The sequence below is a fragment of the Anarhichas minor genome, unplaced genomic scaffold (genome assembly GCF_050575085.1).
Source record: "Anarhichas minor isolate MPS153535 unplaced genomic scaffold, ASM5057508v1 ptg000021l, whole genome shotgun sequence".
Lineage (NCBI taxonomy): Eukaryota > Metazoa > Chordata > Actinopteri > Perciformes > Anarhichadidae > Anarhichas > Anarhichas minor.
This window is the reverse complement of record NW_027466467.1, coordinates 9,638,958-9,663,785: the sequence shown is the minus strand read 5'-3', so window position 1 is coordinate 9,663,785 and position 24,828 is coordinate 9,638,958. Positions and strand designations below refer to the sequence as shown.

Sequence of the window (24,828 nt, the reverse complement as noted above, 5' to 3'; positions counted from 1 at the left end):
CAAGTTCTGCCAAGCTCACCGTGCGATAGGAAGTGAGTGATTTCAGCCCTTTTTATCTGAACGCCTCTGCTGCGGATAGAAAACACCGCTTAAAGAGGGACACACAGGATACGGGAGACGTTTACATGGAGCCGTCGTTGGGCTGTCTCCACTGAGCCTAATATGATGTGTGTGACTGTTTATCTGTCATCCCAGACACTACAAGGTTATAGGGTTTCTGTAAGGTCGGGGTCAAAGTGAAAGTTGTGGAAAACTTTGTGTTAGGTATTTCAGCGAAGATTGAATTTTCTGTGGAACATTGAATAATGATAATACTAGCTTTAGAGCGTATTACACAATCTTCATTATTAGATTAAAGTTTGTTTTGCCCATTTGTAATTGAATTGTAGATGTTAAAACTTCATTTTCTCAGGAATTCTCATCCACGTTGGCTTAAAAGCTGAGGATCAAACTTCATTCTTGACCTTAGAAACAGTAAATGAAAAACAATGTCACCGCGAAGTTCATTTCCTAGCTGTCCTGGAGCTTTCTATCATGTCACATGATCTGTAACAGCAGAAAAAAAGGACAAAATGCGACAGGATCACATGCTGTAAGAGCCTGACGAGTGCACCCTGGATTAAATAAAAAGATAAATATACAACTGTTATACATAAACATGAAACATTGGTAGCATTCACAACTGTATGCTCAGTACAGCCAAGTGGTGTATTACAATACACAAGATCACCCGGGTATTAGAGTCCTTTAATACAAAGTATCCTCATCTGTTGTTCACTTCTTCACCCACTTCATCACTCCTTCCCATAGTCAAATGACTGTAGGACCTTGCCTCGTTTCTTTCATCTGTTCAAGACTCTCTTGCTGCTTTTCTTCCTTTTCTTTTGTTCTGGAGAGGGCCACACTGAATTCCCCACTTCAATGGGACTCCCTAAAACCACGTGCGCATACACACAGGGGGCTCCCCTCCACATCAAAGTCAGGAATGTGGGGCTTGCTACCATTATGCATGGGTAGACCTACTTATGTCAAGTTAACCCCTCTATAAAGTGTATGCGTGTTTGTGTGTGCGATCCGACATGCTACGAGCGAGGCACGTATGCTTTTGTGTTCACGCACATCTCCAAATCTGCTTTGAAATGTCAAAGCCATTACTGGAGCTTTTGCTCGGCTGGTGTGCTATGGCTCTCGGTTAGACCCGGGAACACCTGGACCATTTCATTGTGTTCCGTTCCATGAGCTTGTAATTCATTTTATTGAGGTCTTTGAAGTTCCTTCAGTTCCTCACACTCTTCACGTTTCCTCCTTCTTGTTCCTCTCCTTCCTTTCATCCCACAGTACATCCGTGCAATAGAGGGCACACAATTGACAATCTCTGTCTTTCTCTCAGTTTCTCCCTCTCAATCATGTACACAAGCTCCATCAGTTGTCAGTTGCGGCTCTGACAGGCGTCATTCTCATTGACGTGCCGCTGTCTTATCGCCCAACTCTCTCACCCTCACACCGCCAGCCTCCCTATCACCAGCTAGCTATCCTGTGTGTCTATCAGTGCTAACCAGGCCTGCCTGGCACAGATAAAACCCGGCATTAGGGGATTTGGGGTAGATTGGCAGGTTTAGGGAGGTGTTAATGCACAGAGAACAGATTAAAAAAAATGGATGTTGTAGGAGGAAGAGAAGGAGAAGGAGGGGGATGGTAGCTTCAGTGTGGTGATGGTGTGCGCTGTTGATTTTATTTGTTTGCCATCCTTTTATCCTCATACAGGAATTATGCAAGGTTTCTGTATATCCAGAGGCATGTCACAGACGGGGAAAGTCGGAGATGCTAATACAATCCCTGGGGATGCTGGGGGAATGTTGAAAATGGGCCACTTTATATGGATGCACGAGAAGTCATTCCACAACTTGTTTCCCTCATTTACTGCATTAAACATCAGATTTCTTTAGTTTTCAACATTGTCGGGCCACTTGTCCCCAGAGAGCACAGTTGTAGTGGAAAACAAAAGATATTACTTCATCTCTATTTATTTCCCAGTTATGTTGAGCTGAGAAACAACATTAAAATCCAGGAAGGAATAACCAAGTGCAGGTCAGGGAAGGCCTTGGAGTAGCAGATCTGAAAAGGCAGGTTTGGAGTTTGACATCAGAGCCGTTGAGAGACAAAGATTATAGTTTTTTCTCCTGTAATTCCTCATCTGCTATTCTTCTCATGTGGCTTTTGTTCCACATTGTTCCTTCCTCGTAAACACTTTTGCGTCGTCTTCATCGTCTTCTCCCTCTCTCAATGCTTCTCTACATCCTAAGACACTGCCCGTAAAGTGTTTAAAGTCTATTAATGTTGCATTATGCATGTTGACAAGAGAGCACAGACACGGGCTTTTCCTGAAAAACACAAGCACAGCATCGCTCTATGAATCCATCCATCAACCACTTAGCGGAAGGCTCAGCAATACAGAGGAGACGGTGAGACAGCAGCAGCATCTCCAACCATCACTGACCATTGCATTGATTTCTTGACATAGTTCCCTCACATGCATACAAAGTCACATAGAGCTGTGCATGCACACGCATGTTAACATACACCTGTGAATTTATACAGATTTGCGCATGTTTATACACTACAGGTGCTTGTAGATAAATGTGTAAACCGACAGACATATGCACAGGCATGCAAGCTTACATGCGCACGTATGTGATTGTACACACTGAGTTGTACACGTCTATAGAGAAGCTTTTAACCCTCCTAAACATACAGCTCGCCCTGTTAACCTTATTATTAGATTCTAGTGGTTGGTTCCCAGGCACAGAGGCTCAGTTTGATTCAATTAGACAAATGTTCCTCATCCATCCATCCATCCATCCGTTCAGTTTATATGTTCCATAGTCCTTTGTTCCCTCCCTGGATTCCATAATCTCTGGCCAGTCTTGGCTGCGGCGCCTGTGGAATAAATTGATTTGGGACAATTTATTACTTGTTGTTTTCACACGTCACCCACTCTTACTGGCTCCACTCTTCGCTTTTCTCTCTTTCTCACCTCTCTCACTCTCCCAACACTTTTTTTTTTTTTTTTTTTTAATATTAGCACTGTATATGAACTGCATCCTCAGAGAATAGGAAAGGTGAGGGAGAGAATCAAAAACAGGAGGGGAAATAATGTCAGGAGGGAAAAAGTTAGATCAAGTACCACCAATTGTTTGAGTCTCTGTTTCTAAAGTGATACTGGAATCGGTATTGGCCAAAGTGTGATAAACTGTGAAGAGACAGCCGTTTGCACATTTGGGATTTTGCAGGCTGGAAGATGCACAAAGAGACAAGCAGATGGATACAAACAGAAGATAGGAAGCCCGACAGAAAGACAGACTTTTATTCTCTCTATTATTGTGTGTGCAAAACCAGTCTAGGCGGGGACTGGTCATTAGCCAGTGGACTGGACTTCCCAGAGATAGATGTGGCTGCCAACCGAAATGGCTCGTGTGTGTGTGTGTGTGTGTGTGTGTGTGTGTGTGTGTGTGTGTGTGTGTGTGTGTGTGTGTGTGTGTGTGTGTGTGTGTGTGTGTGTGTGTGTGTGTGTGTGTGTGTGTGTGTGTGTGTGTGTGTGTGTGTGTGAGTGTGAGATGCTGGGAGCCCACAAAATACAAACCTATTCTTTCACTTTTATGTGTGTCAGCAAGCATTTTTCCTTGTTTCAGTTGTCTGTGTTTAAAACTACAGTATGTTGCCGTGCGTGTTGGTGTGCTCGCGTGTGCTCATTTAGATGCGAGCCATCCGTGAATGAAATGTATCCTTTGTTTACGGGCCCATTATCTAGATAATAACATCCATATTTCCCCTCTTCTCCGGTGCTTCATCACAGCCTTATGAGCTCTCTCTCTCTCTCTCTCTCTCTCTCTCTCTCTCTCTCTCTCTCTCTCTCTCTCTCTCTCTCTCTCTCTCTCTCTCTCTCTCTCTCTCTCTCTCTCTCTCTCTCTCTCTCTCTCTCTCTCTCTCTCTCTCTCTCTGGCACAAACACAGGCAGTGAGAGATAATGGGATTGTTGCCCCTGGTTTCTTTTGGTGAGATTGTAAATAAATTCTTTCATCGCAAAGTGTGTGCGCTCAGTGTCCACCCGTGCAAACCTGTTTCTGTGTGTGTGCATGTACATATCTATAAAAACACATATTAGCCTATGCATATCTATCATCGTGTGTGTGTGTGGGTCTGTTTTCATCTTATCATTTTTCATCTATCTGAGTGTGAACCTATTTGTGTGTGTCTGTGTATGTTCAGTATCATTTTCCAGCTAGTCATCGCCTGCTGTCCCTTCCTTGTCACTGGTCTGATAGCAGTGCGAGTCTACAAAGCTCAGTAATGGAGAGCTGATACTTGCCCCCCCCCCCCCCCCCCCCCCCCCCCCCCCCTGTCGCTCTGCGCTTTTCATTTGCTGCTGAGATGACTTTGGCTCACAGCCATCCCCAGCCAGCCAATCTCCTATCTTGTATCTGCACCATTACTTTCCATATCTGGGCAAATTATTCGCCAAAGCTCACAAAGAACATTTGAGCGCGAGTGTGTGTTTGTGTGTGTATGCAGTTAGATTTGTCTCCAGGTGTATTGGATGATTAAGTTTTCATTGAAATCCAGAGATAGCGTCTCACTGTTATTCTCTCTGGGCTTCAAACAGGAAAATTATATTTTAATACACACTACTTTCTGTCATCATTTCAGTTTTAAAAGTGTTTTCATTAGTTCCTCCCAGGTGCTAAATAGAGATTCTTTCCCCCCTACAGTTGTATTAACATCGTTATGCAGTCAATAATGCTCCTTTCCGTGCACATACCCCTGTAATCATGTCTGCGTTCACAATAATGATACTATATTCAATACTGCCATTAACAAAGCCTTTCAATTAAGCCCTTTACACGGCTCAGGAAAGCAGGCGCTTTCAACCTTTCTCCAAAATGTTGATAATTTCACACAGTGCCTACCACTGTAATAATAACCACCTGTTACTGCTGGAGTACATGCAGCTGGAGAAACATACATAAAGGTAGAAGCAATGTGAGATATGTTTGTCGGGGGCCATGAGTAAAAGCCCTCTCAGCATGTTCCTCTTGCTTTCTAACTTTCCTTTTTGAAAGCCTTCATCATAAATGTTTTTACTGTAAAGCAGTACACATTGCTTGATACATTTAGTTCATTGGAAAATTGTTACTGTTTATCTCTCCGCTCTACATTGTTTGGAATTTTACATGAACTGTTCTTGGTTAGATAACGTCTGATAAAACGTCTCCTTTCAAGATACAGTAATTGGTGCGTAATCATAGTTCTACTTGCATTCAATGTTTTGTACTATTATAAGTACTTGAGTAAGTGCTTATGAAAATGTGAGTATTTCTTCTAACTGTTCTCTTTAATGTGTCTCTGTAGATCTTGGTGAACTCTGTGAGTCCCAGCCGTCCAGCTGTGCTCTACGAGAAGGTGACTGTAAGCGAGGGAGGAAGTCCCTTACTCAGAGACATGCTGTTCAGCCCAGACCAGCAGCACATCTACACGCTGACTGACAAACAGGTGAGTTCAGCGTCAGAGGTGCACACAAAAACATACACGTATTAAGACACACATGCACACTCAAACTCCACACAGCGCTTACACGGAGTGCATCTTTCTGTGCAGCTGTGGTGCGGGGAACCAAATGCTTACAAGTACCAAGTCACATGGAATCAAAGTTATGAAATTCTAACACACACAGTATGTGTGCGGTAACGATGGATGGACGGATGGACGGACGGATGGATGTAGCCATCATTAGACTCCATATCCAATCCAGCACTTACCTCGGGTACAGGGCTAGCAATGCCTTGTTAACACATACTGTATGGCTCCAGTTAGGTATTTTATTTGGGTGGACCCACAAGCATGTGCACACACACACACACACACACACACACACACACACACACACACACACACACACACACACACACACACACAAACATTCACACAAGCAATTATGTCGTATTGAACGTTGCAACGGTCATTTCCACCACAGCAGTCTACTACCAACAGAGTAGACCTCATCCACTTTAGCCATTAGTTCCTGTATATCGTAAACCTCCTACCCACTGTACAATCACAACACAACTCATCCCCACTGGATGTAATTACACAGCAACACACACACCAGCTACACACAGTGCCACCATGATGGTTCGCTAATAATCAAGACATTACACACACATACAGGGAGTGTTATAGGTCACATGTGGTGTGTGTGTGCCCGCGGTCATTACCAGCTCCACCGCTGGTGAGGGTTGTGTCTACTTTGATGGTGAGTTAGGGGCGGGGGGGGTGGTGGAGGAGAGCATGTCGTATCTCTGTTGCTCCCCAGGCCCAGCTGCTCCCCTTGTTTTTCTGTCTCATTAGTGTGGTGAGTGAAGGAAGCGGAGATGGAGGGAGGGGGGAGAAAGGAAAGTGGGTTTGTACATGATGCAAATATGTCTGGATTTAATAGATCTAAAATGGGAAAAGACTGCCTGATTAAAAAGTGTGAGATAGTTCCCAGGTCAGTGTCATCTTTTTTGAATTAGTCATTTCCCATAACACCATATGAGCGTTTGTCCCTGAAGACAAATCAGCACATGACTTCAGTAATTGAGAGGAGTTCGGGGGCCAGTTGGAAGTTGCATTAGCTGCTAACACTAGCGTTACTTGCTGTCAGCACACAAGTCACGTTCTTAAATTAGTAGAAAGGGTTTGAAATGCCACTGGCACGAGTTTTGAAGACTGCTAATGTGATGCACACTGTCGATTCCAGGCAGCGGGGTACACAGTAGCTTATATGTGGAGACGAAGGTGGAGGTATACACAGTTGGTTTTAGTTTTTGTGTGAGTGTCTTTGTGACTTGGTGGCCTGCTCCACTTTATCTTGGCAGCTAGAGCAGCTAAGGACAAGAGGGACACACACACACACACACACACACACACACACACACACACACACACACACAACACAACCATTTACACTCAAGGATGTTCTGTCTCCATCCACCTCCCATCATGCCCTTTTTCTCCAGAACTCCCACCATCACGTTGAAACACATTCTCTGTCTCTCACACAGACACCTTCATCTCGCTGTGTTTGATCCCCATTCATGGTTAGCAGGCTCGGGTTAAGCAGAACGGGGTGGGGGCTACGGTTGCCAGACCTTCTAGCTAAACCCCCTTCCCAGCACTAATGACTAGAGGGGGCAATTCCCTCCTCTCGCCCTCCGTCCTACCTTCATCTTTATCCCTCTGCCCTCCATCTATCCCTCTATGCCCCCCCCCATCCCTACTTTTATAAATCCATGCCTCAGCTGCCACACACACTCACACTCATACTCACACATGCTCCCATGTTTCCATCTAAGCCCAAATTGAGTCCTCCCCTCTCAACTGCCTTCTACTGATCCCATTCCCATGTTTTTAATGATCTCTCACTATCGCTGCTGCGTTCCTCTTCTCTCCCCATCTCTCTGGTTTGCTGGTTTTGAGCTGGAGCAGGGTACTACACACACACTCACACACACACACACACCAGTAAGTTTGCATGACGAATGCAACCATGCTCCCCTTTCCCCAATTTTCAGATGAAATACATACACACATAGCCCTGCTCTCATCCCGCAAGTAGACATCTGTGTGTGTGTGTGTGTGTGTGTGTGTGTGTGTGTGTGTGTGTGTGTGTGTAGCCGGTGGCCTGCGGGGGTTCCTCAGACAAGCCAAGCACATTAAGGTGTCACTGGACATATCCACTGATGCGTAGCCCACGACGAGTCCTCCCTTCCCTCTCCCCTCCTCTCTCTCTCTCTTTCTCACACACGCTCGCACACAAATGCAGGACCAGGCGGTGAGTCAGAGTTAGGGGTGAGGCCCAGTGATTTATGACTCGCTCTGTTCCAGCTATATTCATCACTGTCATTATTATCAATGGCGGATATGACAGCAGGAGCAGACGGCCTGCTGTGTGTGTGTGTGTCTGTCTGTGTGTGTGTGTGTGTGTGTGTGTTTGATGAGACTATGTCATTACAGGAAATTTAAATCATTTTAATTTGGACTTCAGCTGGTGTTGTATATGTTTGTGCGCTTGTATGAGTTTATCACATTTTCACATTTGACTTTGTGTGTTAGCAAACAGGTATAGATCGGCACCAGTTGACATTTTTTGAAATCTTGACATTATCGATAAGGATCCATTCACTCACCCCCGAGCTGCATATACGCATGCACACACTCACACACACACTGCCCTCGTCAAACCTCAAGACTGTGTTATTGTTAGCGTAAATTAGTTAATACATGCGGTCAGATTAGAAACTTTAAGTACTGATTGTTCGCTAAAATGTGAAAAACTTTACCAAGAACAATGTCACACTTTGACTCAACGTTAACTCTTTGAAGCATCTCTCCTCTATGCAAAAACTGCCACTGTGGGAAATCATCGCACGGTGTCTTGGCTCAGTCAAGACTTTCCATCATCAAATCATTTCCCTTTTCTGTTTCGTAGCCAAAAAGAAAACTCTCGCTGAATTTGTTGCTACAGCTGCCATTCTTGCCGTCTTTGTACTTGTACTCAGCCTCACAGTGTCATACACACACGGACATGCACATCCTTGTGTCTTTGATGGTAGCCATGCATATGATAGCGGTGTGGAGTGCGGTGCCGGCTAATTGCTGAAAGCATGAATATTCATCGCCTCCGGTGTGGGAAGGGGGACTGTGTTTGGAGCGAGCGTCCTGGAAACAGACGGAAGGACTTGGAGGGCTTGATAAAGTGGAGGGAAATGATGTATTATGAGTATGCATGAGACAACCTTTGTTCAAGTGTCAAGCATGTGTGTGTTTGTGTGTGTGTGAGCACATAAAATCAGCATTTTGTACTAGTGATGGCTCATGTGCTCGTACATTGATTCAACCACATCTGCATGTCTTTGAATCTGCATTTGCACGCACATACGCTCAGCATTCAAACATATGTTTGTGTGTTTGAGTGTGTGTTGTGTGTGTGTGTGGGCTAACATCATTGTCTGACTTTCCATTCAGAATCTGAAAGAGATTTCCCCCTCCACATTTCAACAAGACTCTCATCCCTCCAAGGAATCTGTATTCATGCACACACAAAGTTCTTGTGCCGTTCACAAGATGTTGGTTTGAGTCCCTACAAAAGCAAACAATGGTCCGCATTGTGTTGTTGGCTCTCTCAACAAGGCCTCATCAAGTAATATCTAACCCATAGGGTTTCGTCAGACATCAATCCTCTGTGTGTGTGTGTGTGTGCGTGTGTGTGTGTGTGTGCGTGCGCGCGTGTGCGTGTTTGTGCGTCGATCTGTTTACATTCACATATTACTGGTTCGCTGCCAATCTCGTTAGCAAACACATTAGCAGAGACTGACATCAACACACACAAAAAGGCAGCTGGTTGTATCAATCAAGACTGACATTTTAGTGAACTGGATACAGCTAATCAGTCAGTTTTAAGTAGCTCAAAGATTAATTTTCCATAATTTATCAAACTCTGGCTGACTGAGGAACTACCGAAGTTAACAAGTGCGTAATGCAGCATTCAAACATCAGCGATTGTTGGCTGACACCTTGTTTTATCACTCAGATTGAACTGCACGTGCATGCAGGAAATGTGATTTGCATTAAATGCTTCAACAGATTGAGAAGAGGAGGAGTTTTTTCCCCCCAGGTTTTCTTTTTTTGATTGATTATTTATTTTTCTTCAGTTCCGTTCAGCTGCTGAGCCCAGTAAGCCTCCGACCTGTTCATTTCGATTTATGAGCACGACTCCAGCATCATCTCTTCCACTCACCGGCTTGACAGAGTAAAGCTTGAATGAGTACTTGCATGTCCTACACACACCGACCACTGACGCATCAGGACTGTCCATGTACACACACACACACAGTTTGACCAAGGAGGTGGTCATTGTTATGTAAATGTTAATAGACCTGGTGCAGCGAGGCGGAGACGGTAGCACAGTGACTAAAAGGGAGAAGTGGTGCTGCGGGTGGCGGTGTAGCTCAACTGCACTCAATTACAAGAGTTCAAGCCATTATAGCACCTTCCTCACAACATTACTGAGCACATGCACCCACACACTCATACACTAAATACACAATAATGTTAATCATGCATGTTGCCCACATTTATGCCCACATTTATAGACTTCTTGTGCTTTTTTGTAACAGCACATGTACTGTCAGTTTGGTACTACATTGGCTGTGTTTGAAAAAAGTCAAATTTCTAAAAGTAGTGAGAAAAATGAACTGGTTAATTGAAAATAATCTAAAATTGATTGTTAATTGCAGCCCTACGCCCTTCCTTTCTGTGACATGATGAAAGAAGGGAACCAACAAACAAAAAAAAACAGTGAAAAGTGATGCTAATTCCTTCTAACAGTGGCAGATATGTGAGGAGACTAACCAAGACCCCATCATTAGCCATGGAGGAATGGTCTCTTAATAGCTCAAACTTCACTTCTCTCTCGCTCTCTTTTTCTCTTAATTGTGTTTCCTTTTCTCGCACTTCCTTTTTTCCTGTCCTATCGTTGTCTCTTGTGCTTTTTCCCTTAAAAAGAAGGAAAAAAAAGCGTGTACTTGATTGAATGTGTGCGTGCCTCATCAGAAAAGTGTGCTCAGACACTTGTCTTTGGCGTGATGCTATCAGTCCTAATGGAAGTCTAGCTGTCACTAGATAGCTCTGTCTTTCTCTCATCTCCCTCCGTTTTACTCTGCCGTCTTTTCCCAAAGGATGGCGTGATAGAGCAGACTGATAGGGTTAGAAAAGAGGGCGAGATGGATAGGGAGGTTAATGGTTTTTCTCTCCCACCATCTCCCCCTCCTCCCCTTTCTTCTCAATCATTATCAATCGGCTGTGCAATTGGTCCTCTTGTTGCTTGACAGTGATTGGGGCGGAAAGAGGTGGCTCTGAATGAGAGGTGGCTCTGAATGACTGTCATTGGATGAGGCCAATGAAAAGCTGGCATGGCCCGCGGAGCTGCTCCAAGTGGCACATCGCTGTATTCAGTCTTGTGCCTTAACAACCAGCCACACTTGATAGAACGATGAAGTGTCGCACATTTCTTTTCAAAGCCATGCACAGCAGGCCTCTTCAGGCGGTAAAAGAAGATATCGCAAAAGGAAAGAACATGACACTGATAAATACAATTGGAAAGACGGTTAGACATCATAACTAATTATTTTATTTATTTATACATTTTTTCAATTTATCTTTTTGTCTATAAAATGTGAAAACAAAACCCCACGGTGACGTCCTCAAAGTGCTTGTTTTGCTCAACCAACAGTCTAAAACCTACAGAGATTCAGTTTGGCAGCACATGCACACATTTGAGAAGTTTGACCAGGCAAATGTTGACCATTTTTGGTTTAATGATCTTACAATGATTGATCAGCTTCCTCACCATGAGGGGTACTATTCAGCATGTGAAAACAGACGTGTAAAGTCTTCTTTCTCTTATTTTCTAGACTTCTCAAATATGAGAAAATAACCCAGATGACGTCGTAGGGGTTGTGTTCGCTCTGGCTTGGAGACTTACATTTTGTTCTGGAAAGCTTCACAAACTAGAAGCTTGAAAGACTGAAAGCTGTTGTTTAGTTGCGTTAAGGGAAATATGGGATCCAGCATGGTTTAAGCTCGATCCAAAATAGAGACTAAAAGTCAGGACATCTGTTCCTCTGCTGCATCTATATGGACCATTCTGCAATAATATATTGCTGGACCACCACTTTAATTTTCTTCCTTATTGAGTAGTTGACTAAATGTTTCAACACTAATAATAACCATAATGTCAATTGTCTTTCTCTCACTTGTATGTACAACTTTCCTTCACACAACATTAGCTGATGTCATGGAAAACCATGACAAACATTGATCAGATCGAACCGTTTTCGCGACCCTGGATTTGTTTTTAATGTAGCTTCGTTAAAATGGATATTTGTTGTGTTTCAACCCATTATCTAATTTGCAATTGACTCATTGTAATATTTCAAAAGCTCCTGTAAAGCTTGCTGGCAGTAATCTTGAGTCAATCACACAGATTTTGTTTATTCTGCTCAGTTTTCTCCACAATCATTATCCATCCATGCACCTACCAGGCATGACTTTCACACATGCGACTCCTGTGAGAGCAAATAAAGTATAGCGGCGTTTCTCTTTCCTCTCCCCCCCCCCCCCCCCCTCTGTTTCTCTCTGTCTGTGTATATGGTGGTGGGTCGCCTGGCAGTGCTAATGGAAATGCCAGCTGTGTGGCTCCTCACTCCTCACCAAGTCCATTTACTAAAGTGACAGAGTCATTTACCAGGCCGCCGGCCTCTCCCATCCTCACTTAATTAGAAGACCCCTAGGCCTGTCTACCTTAGCTGGTCACATTTACCTCTTTCTCTCTCTCTACAGTCTCTTTGTTCCAATTCTTTGTTTTCTGCGCTTTTTCAATCTCTGTCTGCTCTTTTGTCTCTGTCTTAGTTTTCCTCTTTTGCTCTCTCATTCTACTTTCTCTCTCTCTCTCTATCAGGCTCTCTCTCTTTCTTGAGGGACACAGTAGTATGGACAAATGGCTACACAAAGAGGGAGAAAGTGTATTGACTTATAGTTTAAGATTAGCTTTCTTTGGAGGAGTTAATGGGGATGTCCATGTGATGACTGATGAGGTCTCACGTCTTTATTTTTCAATGCCCTTTTTTTACTCACTCTAGGTTTTCTCTTGATTTTGTTTGTGTAGCCAGTCCTAACTGTTGCACTTTTTCCATATTTCCCTTTCTTTTCTCTCTAGTTTTGTTGGAAAATGATCAAATTCTTTGGTCTTTTCTAAAGGTCATTTTTTCAGATGTATTGCTTCAGCAATTCAGCACATAATACACAAATATCATAATAATTAATGATTATCAAGGACACTTTACTTACTTTAACTTATTTGAAGGTGCTTCTATGTTAGTTTTTAAGGTGCTTACAAACACACACACACACACACACACACCTACACTGTGACAGAGAGCAGTCCTACAGCTGCAGTGCAGTCTTTGTGTGTGTGTGTGTGTGTGTGTGTGTGTGTGTGTGTGTGTGTGTGTGTGTGTGTGTGTGTGTGTGTGTGTGTGTGTGTGTGTGTGTGTGTGTGTGTGTGTGTGTGTGTGTGTGTGTGTGTGTGTGTGTGTGTGTGTGTGTGTGTGTGTGTGTGTGTGTGTTGTCTCAGAGTAGTGTCCTAGGAAAGGGGAATTTGAGTCGTCATCTTCATTGGCCTTGAACTCACGATATGAGCACACACAAAGGACAAATAAATAAGCTGTTTGATCTGCCTCTTGTTTTCACTGGGATGGAGTACAGAAGAAGAGATCAAAACAGTATTTCAGAAGAGGGAAAAACAATGCGGATGAATAATTGAGCCCAGTGCAGGAGAAAGAGGATAGAAAAGATAAATTGAAGAGGCGAAAGAGAAGGGAGAGCTCATTGGGAGGGAGAAACAGCAGGCAAAACGCAATATGAGAGAGATAAAGATAGCGAAGGAGGCAGGAAGGGCAGTGGGAGCAAAGCATACTGCAGGGAGTGAGTTTTGAGAGAGAAAACAAGAGATTACAGCTATCACAGTGGGCACTATTTTCTTTCACTGACACATAAAGACCCAATTCACTAAAACAGGTCTCCCGCAAACAATTTGAGTTGACCACAATGGCCAGATCTGTCAATAACATCTCTACAGTGTAACAGCAATTTAGTATTAGGACACCAGTCAGCAAATTGAATCTAACAACAGATGATTTTTTTGATGGAAGACAATGATGTGATTGCTGTTTCTCAGTTTTCATTTGCTCCGACCACGCAACCTTTACCCTTCCTCCCTCTCTCTCCGCCCGTACTTCAGCGCCTCTCCTTCCCCTTCCTCCCTCTCTCCGCCCGTACTTCAGCGCCTCTCCTTCCTTTTTCGGTGACAGACTCTCAGAGTTGTGTTTGCTTTTCTGCTTATCTCCAATCAGTCAACACATCGAGCTCCTAGCCAGTCATTGATCTCTTAAGCCCCTTACAATCCAGTCAATGCACACATGCTAACCCAGCCTTTGATACAACCCCCCCCCCCGAGCAGGTATTGCAGCCCTGGAAGAACGAACACTTACATGGAGACCCTGTTGAGAGACATGTTTCTGCACTGCGCCTCAGGGATAGCCAGACCACTACTGGGTAGAACTCCCATTTCCATTCTTTGTTGTTCTGAGGCATTTAGTGGCTATGTTGGTAGGTATTGATTTATTATTATTTGTGTGCACATGGCTGTTCACTGCCAGCAAAGATTAGACCACGGGAAGATGGAAGATGATTGACGGTTGTTGAGATAATGCAGGTGTGGTTAATGCCAGTCTACAGAGAGGAGGCGATGGAGGGAAGATGACAGGTGATAACCTCTCCTCATCTTCTTCCTCCTCCTCATCCTCCTCCCCTTGCTGTCTGCTCCTTGTGTCAGTTAAATGTCATTTTTAGTTTAAATCGGAGTCTTTGAATCTCTTTTCTGCTCAACCACGGCTAGTTAAGATTACAGAGTAAGGTTTGGATGAAAGGAGACGAGCATTAAAAGAGCCACAAGTTTATGAGATTTTTCCGAATTTTTCTCTGGATTTTTTTGTCCACAAAAATCCATTTTTAAAATGTATCCCAGAAAAGCTGACTTTGTACGTGTGCTCTTTCCTTAAATTGACACTGCACAGTTAAACCAAATTTCACTCCTATTTGTCCCTCAGCTGTGGGGTTAGAACCATATGAGGTTAAGTGTTGAGCACAAGAGGTTCAGTGATAGTTGTTCAAGGAGGCACGCTGTGTTACTGATGCAGAGTCTCATGCAGATATCTAAAAATAACTGAAAACAAACTGAGATTTCTTCCTCTTGGCTCCCAGACAGTGTAACACATACGAGTGGCTCTCTTCTGGTAGACATCTCTGCGACGCCCCCCCCCTCCTCTTCTCCTCTACTATAGACTCCCACTGTGTTTGAATGTTTAAAAAAAGGAAGCCGCAACAAGGCTGATCCTTTTTATATCTGTAGATTTAACAGCCAATGAAAAGCCGCGCTGAAAGCTTTACAGGTCCGTCGGGTTTTGTGGGGGGGTGACCGTCGCAAAGCCTGTTAGCAGGACGTTTAAAGGCAGGTGATGGCGCTCTGTAAAAACAGATTGGAGAGGAAAGGTGGAAAGTTTATTGCTGAAAGGAGATGTCATGGCATTGCGATATGGTCAGGGTGGAGGGCTGACAACACGGGGGGAGAGAGAGAGAGAGAGCGGGGAAGCAGAATTGAGTTACAGCGGTGGATGCTATTGTAAATAAGGAGATGGCAAGAGAGGAGGAGATGGCGGCCTTGGTTTATAAGGTCATTTAAAGGAGTAATGTGGCACACTGTTCGAGAATTGGCTTTCATTAAAAGAGCCATCGAGAGGCAGACGGAGCGGGAGCGTGAGTGTGCGTATGTGTGTCTGTGGGTAAGCAGTATTCCCAACACACACGCCGGCACATATTTCTGGGATCTGCATGCGGTTATACAAGAACATTCCCGGCTCCAGTAAAGGATTTTATATCCCCACTGGGAAAAACAACCATCATAGCCCCCCACCACATCAACAGCTGTACACCACTCCCTCTGAATAGAGCCCATAGTGTAGTCACTAGTACTAGTATGGGAACAACTGTGAACAATGGACCATATCTATCATTACATAGGGCAGTGATAAGGTTATGCTAGCTCACCAAAGACCCATAGTGTTAGTATGATTTATGTGAACCATTGTCCTTAATCACAGTCATAATGATTTATGGAGAACATGAGGGGGAATTGGCCATTCTTGCGCATTCTCTCCATTTGACTCTTTTTTTTATTTTTTGTTAAATCATGAACTATTTGAGAAGAAGTCCTGTGATGATTTCTTTCTCCCAAGGTGTCCGATCACATATCCTCAACTAAAGCTGATTTTGCCTCTTCCACTTTTCCATTATCTGCTCATTCATTCACACTCATTTTTCCCCTCTGTCATCCTTTTATTGTCAAAGACGCACCAATCCCTTGTTCCATCCCTCTTTTCAGCCCTTCTTTCAGACTCGCACTTGTTCTGACAATGACACATAGCAGCCGTCTGCCACCATATCCCATCTACTCAGCACAATGTCCATGCCAATTCGGCCCATGTGTGTCTTCCATTACACCTCTCTTTCCCTCTATTCATCCAGACAGCAGCTCTTCCAGTAGATGACCACCTCCCCCCTCCTCCCCCCTCTGGTCTCCACCATCACTTGTTTACATCATTTCATCTGTCTTTCTCTCTCTGGGCAGCTAGCCAGCTAAGAAAGCTACTGTACTGGGGTTTGCAGAATGAATGAATGAGATGCTCAGAGAAGGATGAAGATTGTGGGGCCGAGAAAGAAGCAGAAGGAACATAAAGAGTAATGGAAATAACTAAATGTATAGTGGGGAATGAAGGAAACGGAAAAGAAAGAAAAGGCGGATTAGTGGCTCACATACCCTCTGCTTGAGCGGTATTGTTCCGTCAAAAAGCCCCAAGGCCAGGCTGATACAACACTTTTCATAGCATAAATGAGTTCCATCATGTCATATCCATCCCATATCTGTGTTTTACGTAAAGCTCACAGAGGAATCCTGGCCCCAGTTTAATATTTCAGTGCTGCGTTCCTTTGTCTGCCTGATTTCCATCCTGCAGCTAACCTGCTTTATCTCTTACCTCAGGCCTCTGCTCTCTTTCTGACACTTTTTTTGTCCTCTTATCCCTCCATACACCCCTCCGTTTCTCCCCTTCCATACCTCATAAAAAAAAGTCAGTCCCCTGCAGTGCAGTCACTACTTTAGTGCCCACGTACCACTTGGAAGGGGTTCTCATGGTTAAATCTGTGTGTGTGGCCACGCTATAACAGTGTTACCCAAGGGTAGGGTTCGGCTCACTATCTGCTGCATGATTTAAAACTAGTCTGCTGTCTGTGGCAATTTGATACACACACACACACACACACACACACACACACACACACACACACACACACACACACACACACACACACACACACCATGAAACAGGGATCAAGCAACTCATCAACTTGGGGCCCTGTGGTGAAGAAAAGTTGAATGTGGCGCTGACACTTTCAACACATGTGCACACACAAAAGCGCAAAAACACGTGCCTGCTTTGTTGCACACTAGCATTCCGCGCATATGCTAGCAATCTGTCTGTCACTCACTTAAACACACTCACATCTCTCGTGAATATTTTGAAATACACACACACACACTTTCTGACCCATTGGGGCCGTGTTGTGAACCGTCTGTCATCACCTTTAGCAGGAGTGGAGGGCTAACTTAAACACTTGATCTAGTTTCTTAGGCAACATCTGTAGCCACACCAAGCTCGAACATCCAGTGTGGCAGTGAATGGCACGCACACACACACACACTGGGGGTCTGTCCCTCTGCTCCTCTGCCTCCCAATGGTTTTTGAGGTCACCCGTCAATCACAGTATCGTTGCGACAGCCACCTGTCGGGTGTCCCAGCATGCATTGCGAGGCTTCTCCTGTAAACGCTTCACTGGAGGCTGTCACACACCGCTGGACCAAAATCGCTCACCAGAACACACGCATGCACAAAGACACACACACACACACTTCTCACGGACAAGCTCTCTTTTAGTCTCAGGGAGGTACACACAAACACACACTCTGACAGTTTGCTGAAATTGAATCAGTCTGATAAGCTGTCAAATGCTCATCTCTATCCAGCCGAATATACTGCTCATTTTAATGGTTTGATGAGGATGCTAATTATTTTTTCATCACTTCTTACCCTCTCTCTCTGTCTCTCTGTCTCTCTCTCTCTGTCTCTCTGTTTGTCTTTGTCTGTCTCTCTGTCTCTCTCTTTGTCTCCAGGTGGTGAGAGTTCCAGTGGAAAGCTGCGAGCAGTACACCACTTGTGGGGAGTGTTTGGGCTCCAGAGACCCTCACTGTGGATGGTGTGTCCTCCACAATGTGTAAGTACCACACAAACTCATGCACTCATTACCACACTTCATCCCGGTACCCATCCATTGCATTGTATAGTTGATAATTGTGTGAAGAAGTGTTTTAGGTGTGTGTCAGCTGATCAAGTTGGAGTGAAAAACACCCACCTGAATGGTATACACATGAAGCTCAGTAGCCTTTTGTCACCCCAGATACTCCAGTTCTTGTTGTTTACAGGGAAGTTTGGTTCTTAGTTTTTCTTTAATATATTCCAAGTTGACAGAGTTTTTTGAATGTAGGGCGGAAAGGAGCAAAAAGTTTTTTTTAGAGAATGGAGACCGTGGATACATTTGTGGTATCCACGGGGCTTTTTGTGGGTGTCTACAACTGTAAAGATGTCTGTAGTTACTTTTAATCATGACTTCTAAAGACTTGCAGTTTAACTTGCTGAATATAAGAGAGACCATGATATTCAGAACTACCATCTTCTGAAATTCAATTGTACTGATGGCTTCAAACTTGAACCCTAAATGAGCATTTCTCAGGCTCCTTCGCGTCCTGAGCTGCATTAAAATGTGATCGTTGATGTACTGTTAAATCAACTACCACACCTTTAAACAACTGACTCTTTCTCTTTACCTCAGAAGGTGTTGATCGACATGAAACACATTTGCTATACATGTAAATGTGCCACTGAAAGGGGAACAACAGTGTGAATAGAGAACCTAAACACTGCACAGGCAGCGAGTTGCTGCTTTGAATGTGTTGACCTCAGGAACTATTTTTAAAACCTTGTAATAACTTGAGTAAAGTGCCTCTAACACCTTTTAATTAGGCCTAATTATGATTCATAGAAGAAATCTAACTTCTACAACTTGAAAGCTCCTTGGCAGTAGTGCTACATGTATCCCGTTGAAGTCTGTCAACTGGTTAATAGCACATAAATAACACAGCTTGGCAGCCTGCGTCACTTATCTTAGTGGTATTTACCTTCTTTTTGTGTGTGTGTGTGTTGTGAACATGGTACTTCCGTGGGAACTAGATGGCAACAGATTAAGGATTAGTCACTTCCAGTGTTAGTGTTTGGTTTGCGGACTAGGTCTTTTTAAGATGACTGTATACGATTAGATTTGTAACAGAGAGACTGGAGATTTGCAGTTATGTTTAGAAATGAAATAGTCACTCACAGGTGTAGTGAGTGATACATAATAACACTGTGTCCGTATGTAATCTCTCCATTTCCTCCCTTTGACTTGAGGGTGTGTGTGTGTGTGTGTATGCACAAAGGAGAGTGTGAGAACAGTACAGTATTTGGCATGATGCCATCTTTCTGTACGTTAATGAAACTTATAAAAACACATCACCAACCTGTCTTTCCTCAAGGCACACACACACACACACGCGCACACTCACCCACACACATACCACCTGTGTCTCCATTTTATCCTCCACACACACATCTTTTGAATTACACACACAATTATGATGGACTTGATCCAGCGATATCCTTCTGTTTGGGCACAGTTTGACCTTGTGTCTTGAATGCGGCTCGCTCTTTGCTTACCTGATAGTGTTGCCAAATCTGGCAGAGGCCCTTGCAGGCAAATTGGTATTAATAGGCAAATTATTTATAAGCCTCGTTTCAGCCCTCTGGTGCTTTTAGCCAGATCTTATTAAGAGCCATGGTAGTTTCAATCAGCAGTGAAATTGAATGAGGAAAACACACAAACACTTACACGCACACACATGCAGGTGTTTCTAGACAAATGAGCACACTTTATTTCAACGAATTCACACAGTCACACACCAGAGGAGCAGTAGAAGGAAAAGAGGTCCATAATGAGAAAACGTGTACATACCTTTGTGCATCTCTACTCGTGCCTGTACAGTGTGCGTTTTGTGTGCGTGTGTGACTCCCGGGGGAGTGGTTGGCGACAGCTTTTTCTTGCTGAGCTCGAGTGAAGGCTAACTAAACGAGGGGATGGGGGGGCTGCTGCTCACAGGAGGCAGTTAGCATTTTTTTTTTCACTGCCTCACTTATTGTTAAGGCCTCGCGGAGCGCCACATCAGCACTTTCCTCTCACCACCGGGACCCGTTGTTGTTAGCGCGAAGGTGAAGTGATAGCTAATGCATTATGAATAGCTAATAGTAAAACCGCCACAATACGGGGCTGTATGCTGATTTTTTAGCACGATCAGTTGGCTCGTAATAAGCAGTGGAAATTGCTGACCCCATTGATATGCGGCGGGTAGGAATTGTATAATTTTTACGGTTCAGGGAAACTTTAATGATTGCCTGTATATCTCCCTAGAAGTTAGGCGCTGTAAACCGAAAAGATGAGGGGGAGTGGATGTTCATATAGCTTAGCGGTTCTTGCACAAATGTCAGGGCCAATAAGGTAATGATGTAAAGGCCTACAGTAATGGCTGGGGTAGCTATTAGCCTATTTGTCTTCCGTTATTGCTCCCATCTCTGTATGACGGTGATGGCCGTGCATGTTTGTCATCTTAATATGATTGCCATATTAGCTTAACAGTGGCTCATATTATCTCTCTCTCTCCCCCCTCCCCTCACCTCTCGTCTCTCTCATCTGTTCTTCCCCTCCTTTTTTCCTCTCACCTCTCCTCACCTATCTTTTTTATCTCATCATTTTCTTCCCCTCCCTTCCTCTCTTTCTCCTCCTTTTTTTTGCTGCTGCACCCTAGTTGTTCACGTAAGGACCGGTGTGAACGAGCAGGAGAGCCCCAGAGGTTTGCCTCCGACCAGAGGCAGTGTGTGGAGCTCACCGTTCAGCCAAGAAATATCTCCGTCACCATGTCTGAAGTCCAGGTATGTCTTCTCTTGCCTACAGTCCCAATTGTAGTGGATACATGTTAAACAATAAAACGCTCTAAAAAGGTCTTGGACCAGTTCTGAGAAGCCTGCTGTTGTCCGAAACAAACACTATGGTGCCATGATTCGTTTCCACCTGCTACTTAAGATCTGACTGTACTTTCCTTTTGATAGAGCTTTAGCTTTATGCATCTATTGTCCACATATATATATTTGCCATACATACTCGCATCAGTGAAGTGTGACGGTGAGAACTCATGTAAAAGTCACAACGTTTATCACCAAGGATGCAGCTGAAACTCTACTTGTAGATTTAGCCAGAAATGAGCTTTTCTTGTTCTTGTCATTTATATTATGGAAATCTGCAGGCGTGAGTGCGTGAGAGCTCTCATTCTGTCAGCAGCTCCTCAATGTAACCACATAGGTTTGACTGATTGCGCTTTGCCTCACTTTCACTCTGCACATTAACACGGACACATTAACCTTCCTGTAATAGCTGCTCCGACTGACGCACACATGCATACACACAAGATACGCACTCACCCTCCTTTATTCCTGCTGCTGTCACATGTACTCATACCCACGCTTCACTCCACCCCCCCCCCCCCCCAACACACCTCCCTTCCCCAACACCCATTAACCCTCATGTCATATCTTATAACAATCCATGTACACCATGTCCTTCCATTGATCTTGTACTGATTGTCCCTCTCTCTTTCTCTCGCTAGCTGGTCCTCCAGGCTCGTAACGTGCCTGATCTTTCAGCGGGGGTCAACTGCTCCTTCGAGGACTACGTGGAGACGGAGGGACGGATCCAGGGTGGACTCATCTTTTGCCTGTCTCCTTCAGTCCGGGAAATCATCCCGATCACAAGGAACAAAGGTCGGCACAGGAAAGGGGCGAAGGGTGATGAAGTCATCGCGGTAGTGAGGTCACTGGGTGGTAGTGGCGGGCGGGTAGGGCGTGGTTATGAGGAGTTTTGGTGGTATATTTGAGGAGATGAGTACTGAATTATTTTTATGTTAGTAATCCATATTCCATTTGACATGTTTTATGTTTATGTCGTCTCTACCTCTTTTCACTGTATACTGTATGTTCATCACCATGGGCCAATGTGTCTCCTCCTAAGCGGTCTTTTTGTACGTTAGACTCGGGGAAAGCGAGAACAGAATTTTAATGTTACCAGATGATTTGTTTAGTGCGTCTATATTCAGAATACCTTGTCACCACTAATAACGCTCAGCCATTCCCTTTCAAAGCCCTGAACACAAGACTACATTTATCTACTGAAAATAGAACTGTTTTTGAATTCCCATTATCATGCATTATGCACTGTTGTCAGTTTCATTTTATTTATTTTTTCTATCTGAAGACACTGGTTATGCTCCTTGCTTATTTTCAAAGCAGTGACTTCAGTGTGGTTTTTGTTAGATTTAAAAATATCTGCATCTTTTTTTTTTTTTGTTTGCAGAGATTCTGCACCTGTTTTATGTCCATTTCTGTCAAGCCACTAATGATAAGAACTTGTTTGGTATCCACATTCAAAGCACTGAAAACATGTCGGTACGCTGTAAGTTTCCTCAAAGTGACAACTCAGTAGTTCTTCAACTGAGCCCATTATGCCCCATTATGAGTTCTAATCAGCTCTGGCATCCGAACACTGATTGGTGCTGCTATTTTTAATGCCACCCTACTGTGGGTGTGACATGAGCGCTGTGTTGCTGAGCTACAGTGTTTCTTTGTGTGTGTGCGTGGTATCTGCTGAGGTCACACAAGTGGAATTCAAATTTAAAAGGTGACATTGTGTCGATGATTTGTCACGTACTGTATATTCCGTGTGATTAAATGTAGCTGTTAGGCATTTTTGAGCTGCTTGGTCATGTTCATTTTGTGTTCATGTATCCGTTTGGTGCAGGTGACAAGCGGGTGGTGAAGCTCTATCTGAAGTCCAAGGAGACGGGCAAGAAGTTTGCCGACGTCGACTTTGTCTTCTACAACTGCAGCGTCCACCAGTCGTAAGTTGCAGTGGTTGAATATTTTTGGGTACATTAGTCATTTGCTCTTTTTTTTGGGGTCTTATTTCAGTCTTTTCTCTCTTGTTCTTTAAAGTGATTGTCTCTTTGTCCTGTCTCCCCGTGGGCTGCCTCATGTTGCTGTCCATGGGAAATACATTTAGACATAGAAACACACACACACACACACACACATACACACACACACACATCCCACCCCCCTTCCGACCTCCACATGAGGCTTGTGTTACCATTTGAGTTAAAAATCGAATGTACGGTATATGTGAAACGATTGGGATATGAGATGGTAATTCTAGTCTTATTATCATAACCCATGACACACACTAATGATACTCCAATGATTAATTCATTATGCGATGGTCTGCCGTAATGCCTCCCAATCACAGACTCTAAACACATTAATGCCTCCCCACTTGATAGAAAACAAATACTTCCATCTTATTTTAGCTCTCGGCTACTCAGTCTGGTACTTATTTACACAATAAAGACAAAGTCAAACACTGTAACATATTAAATTAAGTCTTGTGCTTTTTTTTTTCTCTCAAAGAGTTTGTCTCCTTCACACTCCAGACGCCCTCAGCTTTCTGCCCAATCTCAGTTCACTGCTTCTCTTAATCCACCTTCTGCTAAAAAAATCTCCACCACCCATCGAAACACACCCCTAGGTCAGTCCTACCGCAAGCCCAATGCACCCTGCCGGGGTAAAAGAATCCTCTAGCTCTTCCACCCCGCCCCACATGATACCCTGCCTCCTGCCCATCCACGGCTGATCCAGGGGAGCTGAACGTCTGCTGGGGTATTAGCCTAGGGGCAGCAGATGGCTTGGAGGCCCCTGGGGTACCGCAGGGCTCCATCCCGGCTTCCCTCTGGATGTTAGATGAGCCTCCTCTGAGGATTGTCTGCAAACACACACACATACGCAAATACACATAGACATGCACCGCCACACCTCTCTCTCCACTCTGTCACTGACAGCTCATTGAAGCCCTGAATGTCTTGGACACCTAATCCGTTACTATGACCTTTAACCCACCTGCCCCCGTAGAGAAAAATCCCCTTCCACGACAACGATGATTAGCTGAGCTGGTTAAGGGTGTGGTAGTTTACAATGTCAACTCCCAGTTACTTCATTTCCAATAAGGACCCTGTGATGTTAGCTCTAACTCCCACCGCCATATACTGCCGAGGGTACATCTTGATTCAGACGTGTCAGTACAAATTGCTTCATTTTGAAAAAGTAAACACCCAGTTAAAAAAAAAAAAAAAAAAAAAAAGTAAGTCTCTTCATGGATGTATTCAAATGTGATGTCACAAAAAAGATTTTAAAATGGCAATGATCTCACAAACCAAGTGCAAGACATGCATGAGAAGTGACGCAGACAAGAGAGTCGGCCATTTGAACATATTACCCCAATGAACTCTGATTAAATCCGTTCCCTGGGCTGATCTAATACAGCCGCCCAGTGATGTAATGGACACGTTCTAATGAAGTTAAAGATACGGCGCGTTGCATCTTCGGCAGCGACTCTGATGGCGACAAGAGATGCTGAGATAAGAATCCCATTTGGAGCTGGCACTCCGGCCCGCATACCCGCTGTGCCCTCCGGACGTCAGTGTGTGTGGCGTCTGATGAGATCAGACTGGTAATGTCGTTGGCGTAATGACTTCAGGCCCGCACGGCCACATGCAAAGACCCTGTTTCCAGGATGCTTGGTCATTCTTTGCAGAGCCAAGTTTTCCTTTAATGGGCTTAAACTCAAAATATAAAGGCTTTTACACGGAAAAGGATGCAGAGTGACACTCTCAAAACACGCACATTTCCGAGCAGAGACAATATTCATCAGCTGTTCCTGCACATCTATTTTTATTCATACAATACTGTATATACTGCTAATGTTAACGCTGCTTTTTGGAAGTCAAGGCCTGAGCACAGCATTGGAATTACCCGCTCA

General features: G+C 44.1%; 1 protein-coding gene across 1 annotated transcript in view; it reads left to right on the top strand.

The window, feature by feature from the left end:
- The window catches only part of LOC142955019 (plexin-A1-like), a 134,554-nt gene that overhangs the window by 33,335 nt on the left and 76,391 nt on the right, over positions 1–24,828 (top strand). The window contains exons 3-7 of the mRNA XM_076096400.1: positions 5,407–5,547; positions 17,939–18,039; positions 20,717–20,840; positions 21,572–21,725; positions 22,759–22,858. Coding sequence (XP_075952515.1) covers positions 5,407–5,547; positions 17,939–18,039; positions 20,717–20,840; positions 21,572–21,725; positions 22,759–22,858 — 620 coding nt within the window. The remainder of the gene's footprint in view (positions 1–5,406; positions 5,548–17,938; positions 18,040–20,716; positions 20,841–21,571; positions 21,726–22,758; positions 22,859–24,828) is intronic.